At 42.9% G+C, this 11,908-nt stretch overlaps 1 protein-coding gene across 1 annotated transcript in view; it reads left to right on the top strand.

Annotated features, from left to right (window-relative positions):
- Positions 1-708: 708 nt before the first annotated feature.
- LOC107120627 (zona pellucida sperm-binding protein 4-like) overlaps positions 709-11,908 on the top strand; it is a 44,070-nt gene continuing 32,870 nt past the window's right edge. Inside the window, exons 1-3 of the mRNA XM_015423361.1 lie at positions 709-777; positions 2,377-2,484; positions 3,522-3,579. Of these exons, the coding sequence (XP_015278847.1) occupies positions 709-777; positions 2,377-2,484; positions 3,522-3,579 (235 nt within the window). The remainder of the gene's footprint in view (positions 778-2,376; positions 2,485-3,521; positions 3,580-11,908) is intronic.

The raw sequence follows: 11,908 nt of genomic DNA, 5'->3' as shown, positions 1-11,908 counted from the left end.
CGAGTGCCGCATGATGGAGTGAGCTCCCGTCTCTGGTTCCAGCTCCTGCCAACCTAGCAGTTTGAAAGCAAGAAATTGCAAGTAGATAAATAGGTACCGCTTTGGTGGGAAGGTAACAGCGTTCCATGCGCCTCGGCATCTAGTCATGCCGGCCACATGTGACAGCGCTGGCTCTTCAGCTTGGAAACGGAGATGAGCCTAGAGTCGGATTTGACTGGCTTTCAAGCAAGGGAAACCTTTACCTTTTACTAAGTTTTTGAGAGTCAAATATGACCAAGGGAGCCGTGACTCTTGAAAGCTTATTACCCCCCCAAAAAAAAAATCTTGTTGGTTGCTCTCTAAAGTGCTTTTCTGGAGGAGGTGAATCTTGTATATAAAGACTGTAGAGCTAAGCAGGGCACAGAGATACACTTACATCACCAAGAGCTGCCTCGAGCTTTGTGCTTGACACCTTCTTTTCCACCAGCTCAGCACCTGCAGGAAAATTGTAGCTGGGGATTATCAGATGAAAAGAAGCCGAAGCCAATTCCTCCCCAAGCCAGAGCATTGATCCATCTCAGTCAGGGCAGATGGGGCAGCCAATCTTCCCTTTGCAGAGAATCCCAGCGCTAGCTACCCTTTGCTCCTGAGAGGGGCCAGGGATTGGCTCCAGGACCTTCTTTATGCAAAGGCCTACCAGGAGTCCCCAACATCGTGCCTGTGGGCACCATGGAGCCTGCCTACACCGTCTCTGGCACCCACCAAATGTTTTTAGTGTTAACAAGTGGGCCGGGCCCAGTAGGGCTTCTGCCCAACAAGGCTTCTGATTGGCTATGCAGATTTTAAAAAAACAAACATTACTTTGGTGGCGACAGCCTCCTCAGCACGAGGACCTGCTGCACTACGTCACTGAAGTTACACTGTGGCAATTATTTTGTGTCTGGCCCCGCCTCCTGTGGCAGCCATTTTGTGGCAACCGTTCTGTTGCTGCGCCCACCACACTGTGTCAGAATTCCAAATGTGTCTGCAGGCTCAGAAAGGTCGGGGACCCCTGCGTTACGTTAATAAGCACCCCCAAACAGTAATTCCCCTTTTTGGAAGCCCATTGACAGCATTTTTAAAAAAACCCAACACAAGAAAACTAAACAGTAGTGAAGCATTTACCTGCAATTTGCTTGCATTATAAGGCCATTCCATTAGGGAAACACATTTGCTTTTGCAAATCATTAAGGGAACATGGCTTTTGCAAATAGGAGAACCAGAGATGAGAAATAGAGCCTTTGCGGAGCACACAAGATTGCATGACCATATTACGCATTGCCAGGCTGTTACAAAGGATGTGCTGAACTCTGCTTGTTATTCTGTCTGGAATTCTGGAAACATGGTCTGGAATTCTGGAAACTGAAGGTTGGTTTGCTGGGATGTTTGGGGACTTGAAGCGTATTCTGTTTCTTATTGCTCTGGCTTTTGGGGCGCTACTGCTCCTTCCTTACCTCATCCCTGTCATCCGAGGCATGGTTAACCGAGCAGTGCAGGCTATCATGCCCCCTGATACAGTTCCTGTTAAGCTCATGTTTTTATGTGCTCCTGAGCGCCAGCAGGTCTACTGCCACAGATTGAACGGTTTAAGGGGTAAATGGTACTGGACCCCTGGTAAGCCTGTCCCCAAGACAAAACGCACTTGGCTTGTTCTCACCTTGCTGTAGACTGCACCGAATTATAGATCGGACGCCCTCCCCTTTGGGTCGGGGTCCATACAGGGGGAGTGAAGCATTTACCTGCAATTTAACTGCAATTTGCTTGCATTATAAGGTCGGGGTCCATACAGGGGGGAGTGAAGCATTTACCTGCAATTTACCTGCAATTTGCTTGCATTATAAGGCCATTCCATTAGGGAAACACATTTGCTTTTGCAAACCGTTACGGGAACATAGCTTTTGCAAATAGGAGAACCAGAGACGAGAAATAGAGCCTTTGCGGAACACACAAGATTGCATGGCCATATTACGCATTGCCAGGCTGTTACTAAGGATGTGCTGAACTCTGCTTGTTATTCTGTCATGAAGAAAGTTAACACCTGGCTGATAACGGGAAATCTCGTAGCTTACCCACAAGGGACATGAGACCTTCCAAGGATGTTTGTGGTTCTGAAAAAGAACACAATGCTTCAGACTTCATGGTCAATGTCTGTAATCATCTTGCATGCTAATGTTATAAGAAATAACCAGGAAAATATTTTTTTCTGTACTCTGTGGACTATATAAGTCAGTCCCTCCCTGCATTCGGTGTACATGCCCTGTTTTGAAAGTGCCCTGAGAGGTGCTTTCGGCTGTACCGCGCTCTTATATAAATAACTGTTGATTCTCCTTGCTGACTCCCTGGTGGTCTGTCTCTCAGAATTCCCGCTACAGTAGCATAAGCCAGAAAAGGGAATACAAGACAGCTGTGAGAAGAAGCACCAAGAGACTAAGCATTCCTCTGCTGCCTAAGGTTGCCATCCTCCAGGTGAGGCCAGGAGATACCAAGACATTACAGCTGATCTCAATCAACAGAGATCAATCCTCCTGGAGAAAACAATCTGCCTTGGACGGTGGACTCGATGGCACTACAGCCTTGCTGAGGCCCCTCCTCAAACCCCACTCCAACCCCCAAATCTCCAGGAATTCCCAGGCCAGAGCTGGCAACCCTCCTGATGCTCTCATTGTGTCCCTTCTCACAGTCAGTTTCAACAGAGGCAGACCTTTCACTTCAGAGAGGGACCCAGTCACTTATCCAGGAGCTTTCCTGAGATGCCATAGCCCCCTGGTGAGTTGCTAGGAGCCAGGGCCAAGCTGAGTTAAGCAGCCCCTGCAGTCCTGGCAGCACCACAGGTTCCGATTGGCTCAGACCCGGGACGCAGCAACCATGGCAGCGGATGCAAGGCCGCCACATACTGCGAGGACCTCTTGGCTCAGCCTGTTCCGGCACTGTTTCAACACCTCAGTCCACGGTTCTGGTTCCGGTTACCGCGAGGGAAGGAGCTGCAGAGAGCAGCACTCTTCAAACAACAAACTTTCTTGCCATCTAAACGTTTATGATCGTTTCAAACAGCTCTCAAGAAGAGAGAGCTCGGCAAGGGGTGTCTTGGGCTACATTTGGAGGGGTCGGCAAAACCTGAAAAGTGTAAGCCTCAACCCTGAAGCGGGCGGCAATACGAGGCTCGGGGACGCCGAGCGCAAGTGGGATGGAGCGAACGGGTGGAGTCGCAGAGGGAACGCTACAGAAGGAAAGGAAACTTAAAGCTAAGTATAAAACTGAAACATATCTCTTACAGTAACTGAGGGGGGAATTAACGGGTGGAGCAAAGGAGAAATAGGTAAAGCCAGAAGGAAAGCGGGGAAAGAATGCCCCGTTTAAATGGCCGCTTAGAGGAAACTGTGAAAGAGTAGAGGGGCTATGAGAAACACGGGAAAAGGTGAATAAAGAAGGCCAGAAGTGAGCATTTGTGGTAAAATTTTAAAACGCACTTGAATCATTGGGTTTGTCCTTGTTTTTTTTTCCAGTTGAAGCGGCTCCGGTCTGAAGAGAGCCTGGGTCCCTTTAACGCCGCCATTGCTATCGGTGTGGAGATCAGCAGAGGGGGAAGGCGGAGCCAACGAAGGAGCGGAAGAAACGCCAGCAGACGTGGTGACGTTGCGACGAGGGGAAGAACAGAGAGGCGGTTCTTTGCTGACGGGAGCGGCGCTCAGAGACGGCAACACGCAAGGAGCTGAAAATAAGGACGGAAAGAACGAAGGCTAGACGCACGCAGAGACAGTGACAGTGAACAGTGAAAGACTAAAAAGGAACAGAACGGCACGAGAGAGAAGAGGAGACACGGTGGCATAAGCGGAAATAGAAAGATAAGGAACTGGAAGCAGACATTTAAAGTGAAAAGGGGGGACAGTGACTAGGATAGGAAAGCAACAGAGAAAGTCTTTTAAAATACAAAGTAAATCAACTAAAGCGTAATCAGGTATTGTAGGGGAGAGAACAGTAGAAAATTTTGACAGAAAATTAAGACTGAGAGAATTAGGAATAGGAATTAGAGCGGAGTGGGAACTTGATACAAAAACCTAGTATAAGATCTGAAAAGAGGGTGAAAGCAGACTGACTAGTTAGGATAGAAACTGCTTGAGACAACTAAAAGGTCATGGCATCAGGTAACAGAAAGGCATCCCTAACACCCCCAAGTAATATAGGTACATACCTGTTAAAACCAAGCCCAGTAAACATAACACAACTGACAACAAAAGATTTAATAACGTTGATGCAAGAAACAATGAGAAGAGAAATAGACCCAATACATGAGAAAATAGATTTACTAACAGAACACGTCAAGGCAGAGACACAAGAGCTTAAAAGACAAATAAACGAAAATAGGCAAGAAATTCAAAAAATTTCAACCCAAAGCTACAAAACAGAAAAACAGCTTAATGACTTGGAATATGAAATGCAGCAAATGAAGCTCAAATCTGATAAAATGGAGGAAACGGTGATCTCGTTGGAAATGGAAAAAGCAATGTTAATTTTGAGATGCCAGAATATTCCAGAGAAAATGGAAATAGACTTAAAAGAAATGATAGCGGAAAACTTGGCAGAGCAGTTGGAAGTAGGGACAAAAGATGAAATAGTAAATGAAACAGAGGCGGTATATAGAAGGAACTCTGCCTACGCACGAAGAAATAAGACCCCAAGGGAGACACACATTAAATTCTATAAAAGAGGGTGGAGAGAGAAGATTCTTAGGGCTGCTAATGAGAAGAAAGTTTTCATACAAGGAAATGAAATGAAATTTCTAAAAGAGACCCCTTGGAGGGTCAGAGAAAAGAGACAGGCTTACAGAACACTTGTGAATCTATTAAATAAAAACTCAATAACCTTTAGATGGTTAATCCCCAAGGGATACTTTTCAACTATGCAAGCAGAAGGCAGAAGATTGACTCTGTGTTTAAGATAGGGAACTTTCTGGAATCCTACGGAGAAGAGTTGGGCTGGCAAAGGGTTTTTAGCGTAGAGAAGAAGAAGACGACGGAGATGAAGAAGAAGAGGAAGAAAGTGAAGAAGATGCGAGACAGGAAGAGGAAGATAAAGGGATGGAAAAAGAGAGAGACGGATAAGAACTAAGGGGAAAGACACCGAAAAGAGGAAAAAGGAATACAAGACCAGCGGTTTCTCACATTTTGACAGATTTAGATACAAGAACAGGACACAACAAGCAAAAAAATAGATTAAAAAGCAATAAATAAATTTAAAAAGGCAGATGGCTGCACGAAATGTTTTTAAATTTTAAAATTCTATCTTTAAATGTAAATGGTCTTAATGGACCACAAAAGAGATGTAAAATTTTCCATCAAATCCATAAAATACATGCAGATGTGATATGTATTCAAGAGAGCCATATAAAAAGAAACGAGGAAAAGTTTCTAAAATGTAAGAGATTAGGCAAAGAATTTATTGCAACAGACATTAAGAAAAAAAATGGAGTGGTAACATATGTAAAAGAGCAATATGCTCCAGAGTTGGTACATGCTTCAGAGGATGGTAGATGGGTGGTGGTAAAAATAAGGAGGCAGGAGAAAGAGACATTAATTGTAAACATATACGCGCCCAACCAGAATTAGGAGCCGTTTTATAAAGCACTCTATGAGTTTCTTAAAAAACAAAAAATCAAAGATATATGCATATTGGGAGATTTTAATGCAGTCTTTGACCATGAATGGGATAAAAGAACAACTAGAAAGAAAAAAAGTAAGAGCCAGATGCTACCCAAAATTTTCTTAGACCTAGCAGAGGAATATAATTTAATAGATCTTTGGAGAACAAGAAATCTGGAGAAAAGAGATTTCACCTTCTTTTCAGCAAGACATAACTGCTGGTCCAGAATCGATATGATTTGGGCGCCCACTAACTGGATTCTGGAAACAGCAGAGATAGAAATACTACCACAAACATTCGCGGATCATAACCCAATGGTTTTAGCACTAAGAACTAGGGTTAAGAAGACTAGATGGAGACTGAATACAGCACTATTGAGAGACCGAGAATCTGTGAAGCAAACAAAAGAGGAAATTAAGGAATTTTTCAAAAGAAACAACCAGGGAGAAATAGCGATAAATATAATATGGGAAACTTTTAAGGCCTACATAAGGCGTTGGTTCATAAATCAGGATGCGTGGAGGAAGAAGAAACAGAAAGAGAAGTGCGGAAAGTTATGTAAATCAATTAAAATAGAAGAAGATAAACTTAAAGTAAGAGAAACGATGGACGGAAGAAATAGGCTAAGACTATTACACCATGAAATGAATTTAATATTAACACAAGAAATTGCAAAAAACATTGAATATATGAAGCTTTATTACTTTGACAATGCAAACAAACCTTCAAGATGGTTGGCATACAGACTAAGAACGAGAAAAACGTAGCATATTAGCCCTAAAAGATGAAAAGGGAGAGACGCAGTATGGTATGAAAGAAATGAAGCTAATCATAGAAAATTTTTATAAGAAACTGTACAACCAGGGACCTCAAAACCTTAGCTATATGAAGGCATACATAATAGAAAAAGAAAAATATAAATTTGAAGAAAAATTTAAAAATATGCTCAATGAGTCAATTATGATGTGTGAAATAGTTGAAGCCATTAAAAAACAGAAAAAGAAAAAAACCCCAGAAATGATGGAATTCCGGTAGAGGTATACCAGGTTTTTGAGGGTCAAATAAGTTTACAGTATAAAGAGCTACTGCAAAGCATTAGGTTGGGCGGAAAGGTACCGGATTCTTGGTGTCAAGCGGTGATAACACTAATTCACAAAGCAAATTCAGATAGTAAGGATATTAAAAACTACAGGCCAATTTCACTTCTGAATGCGGATTACAAGATCTACGCAAATATATTAGCAACAAGGTTAAAAACAGTCCTATCGCAAATCATTCATCAAGATCAGGCAAGATTTCTACCCAAAAGGCAGATTAAAATAAAAATAATGTCCGAACAATTATAAATGTAATAGAATATTATGAAACACACCCGGAGAAAAGCATGGCATTAATGTTCATGGATGCCGAAAAGGCATTTGATAATATATCCTGGGAATTTATATTCCAGAAATTAAAATTTTGGGACTGTGGGGAGTATTTTGAGACTATGATAAAGGCTATATACACTAAACAGACTGCGAGAATGATCATAAATGGGGAGACGACATCGGATATAGAAATCCAGAAGGGAACGAGACAGGGATGCCCGCTGTCCCCACTATTATTTATTTTTGCCCTGGAAACTTTAAATGATGTAGTAAGGAAAGACCCATTAATACAAGGACTTAAAGTACAAGGAGAGGTATTTAAACTATTAGCGTATGCTGATGACATTGTGTTTATAATGACATTGTGTTTATAATGGAATGCCTCTGTGGGGCATTTACTGGAAAGAATTAAAGAATTTGGAGAAGTAGCGGGGTTGAAGATTAATAAGGGGAAAACAAAAGTAATAACAAAAAATTGCACTGCAAATATGATAAAAGAAATACAACAATTAACGGATATGGAAATAGTTAAAAAATTCAAATACTTAGGAATAATAATTTCAGAGAAAAATATTACACTCATCAAGGATAATTATGATAAGCTATTGGAAGACACTAGAAAGGATTTACAGAGCTGGAAAGACCTACAGATATCCCTAATGGGTAGAATTGCATCAATTAAAATGAATATACTGCCTAAATTCTTATATTTAGCACAAAATATACCGGTGCTAAGAAATTTACATTTCTTTTCTGACTTAGATAAATTAATTAAAAAATACATATGGTACCCCAAACGAGCGAGAATTAAACTGGAAAATCTACAGGAGTGTAAGGAAAAAGGTGGCTTCGGGCTTCCGGATTGGAAACTATATTATCAGGCAGCAGCCCTACGCTGGATTAAGGACTGGATTGGATTTAAGAACATTAGAAATTTGAAGTTAGAAGGCCACGATCTCAGGATGGGTTGGCATGCCTACCTGTGGTATGGCAAAGATAAAATACATTATAACTTTAAACATCATATACTAAGAGGGGCTCTGATATGGGTCTGGAATAAGATTAGAGAAAAGTTTTACACAAGGACACCAAGATGGGTATCTCCATTGGAAGCTTTTATTAAACCATCCCTTATAAAAGTCGGTGATAGAGAAAGCTATGACACGCTGTTAGATAAGAATAACAACTTAAAATCAAGAGAGGCATTGTTATCCCAACACAAGATAGACCTGTCCTGGTGGGAAATAACCCAACTCCAATCTAGATATGTCAAAGACGCGAAAGTGGGATTCGACGATGGCAAATCACAGCTAGATAAAATTTGGGCTTCAAGCAGTGATAAGATGATCCAGAAACTGTATAAGATGTTGCTGGATGAAAGGTCACAAGAAGGTATACCTAACAAGATAATGGAAACATGGGCAAAAGATATAGGACACAGTATAAAGGTAGAAAATTGGACAAAAACATGGAGATCGATAAAATATATGAGAAGTATTAGCTATAAGGAAAACATCTACAAAATGTATCATAGATGGTATTGGTCGCCGGATAAAATAGCAAAGTGCAATGTATCTCTCTCTAAGAATTGTTGGAAATGTGATAATAACGTAGGCACGTTTTTTCATATGTGGTGGAGATGTACAAAGGTACAGATATATTGGAAGATGATACAGAAAATAATTCTAGGGATAACTAATGTTAATATCGACTTGACTCCAGAAATTGTCTTATTGAATATATTGCCAGATAGTTATAAATTAAGGGACAAATACATGATAATATATATATACTCACTACAGCAAGAATGGTGTTTGCCAGATTTTGGAAGCAAGAGTATATTCCAAAGCAAGAAGAGATAGTTGGTAAACTACTTGATTTAGCAGAGATGGATAAGCTCAGTCTTACCCTTCAAGGGAAAGATGAAAAAGTGTTTGTGGAAAGATGGGGACGTGTATATGAATGGATTAATTCACAGGGACGATAAGACTCCAAGAAAATCAAACAGACGTATGTATTTATTGTTGAAGCGTGTATTTGGTGGAAAATGAAAATAAAAATTTAAAAAAAAAAAACACACCCTCAGTCCACCACCCGCAGGTTTGATAGCACGGGCAGAGAAACTTTATTTTTGCTTAGAGAACTAGATAAGCACCATGTACATCGACAGTCGATAAGGATCATGCACCGGCAGTGGGAGAGACAGACAGAACCTTGGCACCCCGGGGCTACTTCTTGGCTCAAGCCTGGTACCCTCCCCACATCTGCCCCCTCACTTTGAAAAGCTTAGTATCTATGCTTCAAGGACCTCCGGGGGAACCAGGGTTTCCAGCCTCCCAAGTGTTGGCTGGAGATCTCCCAGAATTGCAGCTGAAATCCAGGTTACAGAGATCAGTTCCTCTGGAGAAAATGGCTCTCTCCCCACGGCTTATACCCCATGGAGGTCCCTCCTGCCCCCAATCCCTGCCCTCCTCAGGCTCCCCCTCCCCCAAATCTCCAGGTATTTCCCAACCCACAGAGGTAGCAGCTCCAGGGGAAACCCCCATGCTCAAGCCACAGCAGCTCTCTCGCCCGCCACAGAAGCAGCACCTTACCTTTGGGCTGTTTCACCGCCTCCATCTCCATCTCTGGCTTGGCTGCAGTTTTGTCACCAGGAGATTTCTTCTTGTGGCTTTTCCTCCACTGGGCTTTCTCCTTCCTTAGCTGCAGGTGTATAAAGTATTTTTCCAGGATGAGCACTCAGAAGAACAGAGTGGTGGGTGCCCCTTAATGCATCAGGCTGCCTTGGAGGAAGAAGACCAGAACTACATAGTTCTCTAGTTCTGTTCTAATATTTTGCAGTCTCTCCAGCTCCCCCCACCCCACAAGCCCCTGAGCCAGCCCTACTGAGAAATCTCCTCCTGGAAGAATCAGGATATCGAATTGTCATTTGTGTGGGGTCCAATTATTGGGATCCAGTGCTAGCAGACTAGGCCAGAGAAAACTACCTTTGATGGATTGAATACTCCCCTCCCTCTGGCTGTCGTCTTGTGGTCAAGGAAAAGAACACTGCAAAACGATAATTTGCTAGGAAGACCTGCTGGATTGCCCTGCCAGATCAATGCCTTAAAGAGGGGCCTGCTGATTTATTCCATGGCCTAACTAGGGTTGCCATCTCCCACTTGGGAAATACCTGGAGATTTGGGGGTGGATCCTGGGAGGGACCTCAGTGGGGTATAATGCTATACAGGCTACCCTCCAAAACAGCTACTTTCTTCAGGGGGGGGGACGATCTCTGATGTCTGGAGATCAGTTGTAATTCCAGGAGATCTCCAGTCACCACCTGGAGCTTGGCAACCTTAGGCCTAGATGATACTTTTTAAGACCAGAATCCCAATGTTTTTCTGCATTGTGCAGTTCCATTGGTGTTGAGTGCAGCCTGAGCGCTAATGGCATATCGTACCAGGGTACGTCTGTGCACCACTTGGTTTCCCCCCAGCTTTGCTGTGATCCAAAACCATTACTACATCCTGCTTTGAACAATGACAGCATACCCAGGGTAGCTACTGTGTGGACTGGGAAAGTCCAGATGTTTCCTAACCCTGCATACCTCAGTGCTAATTTCCCTGCCCCAGACACACACCCCCAGACCTATTGGGGGGATAATTGGTAATTTATGTTTCCCCCCAGAATTAAACCCAAACAAACGGTAACCATATAAACTAAGCTTGTTATTCCTGTTTGGTCCTTGAATCTGTTAAACATCTTCATTATGCTGTGTGCTAATTTACTGCTCACCTTCTACCTATATGTATGTATGGATAATTTCCATTTCATTGCATCTGAAGAAGTGTACGTGCACACAAAAACTTATACCCTGAATAAAACTTCGTTGGTCTTAAAAGGTGCCACTGGTCTCCAACTTTGTTTTTTAAGAAACCCTATTAAGAACCCTCCGGTAGTATGGTGGGGAGAACGAATGGGTGATGCAAGGGGCAGGGAAAATGTGGGGGAAATCTGGCATGTGGATGCTCCACTGCAGATGCCTCAGCGTTTGCTGTTGCACTGCTGGAGAGGCAGCGTGGTGTAGGGGTTAGAGTGCTGGACTAGAATGTGGGAGACCCAGAAAGAAGGAGGAGGAGGAGATTGGATTTATACCCCGCCCTTCACTCAGAGTCTCAGAGCAGTTTACAATCTCCTTCCCTTCCTCTCCCCACAACAGACACCCTGTGAGGTAGGTGGGGCTGAGAGAGCTTTCTTGAGAACTGAAGGACAGCTCTGACAGAACTATGGCTTGCCCAAGGTCATCCAGCTCCCTTCACTCAGAGTCCCAGAGCAGTTTGCAATCTCCTTCCCTTCCTCTCCCCACAACAGACACCCTGTGAGGTAGGTGGGGCTGAGAGAGCTCTCTTGAGAACTGAAGGACAGCTCTGACAGAACTATGGCTTGCCCAAGGTCATCCAGCCGCTGCAAGTGGAGGAGTGGGGAATCAAACTCGGTGGCCAGATCCTGCTGTTAAAACCTATATATCAAATTTTCATATCATTATGGTTCAGGAAACTTGGGTCAAAGAGAGCATTTGTCTACCTGGTTTTGTTGTTTTTGAAGTGAAAGCTCAACCTAGCCTACATAAAGGTCGCCCAAAGGCCGGGTTAACCTGTTTAATTTCCTCAACGCTTAACTGTCTTAGCGTATCTCAGATAGCTGCTAATCAGTATATATTGGCATCATGGTTGCAATTTTCAACTTATTCTTTGATAATCATTACAATTTACTTTCCCCCTTTATCTGTTCAGAGAGAAATTGAATCTCTCTGGAAGAATCTGAGAGAACTCCTTGATATGATCATGCAACAATATCCTAGTGCTTCAATATTGCTTGCGGGAGATTTTAATGCTCGAATG

The sequence above is a fragment of the Gekko japonicus genome, unplaced genomic scaffold (genome assembly GCF_001447785.1).
Source record: "Gekko japonicus isolate JY-2015 unplaced genomic scaffold, Gekko_japonicus_V1.1 scaffold1634, whole genome shotgun sequence".
NCBI lineage: Eukaryota > Metazoa > Chordata > Lepidosauria > Squamata > Gekkonidae > Gekko > Gekko japonicus.
This window is presented reverse-complemented; position numbering and strand designations above follow the sequence as displayed.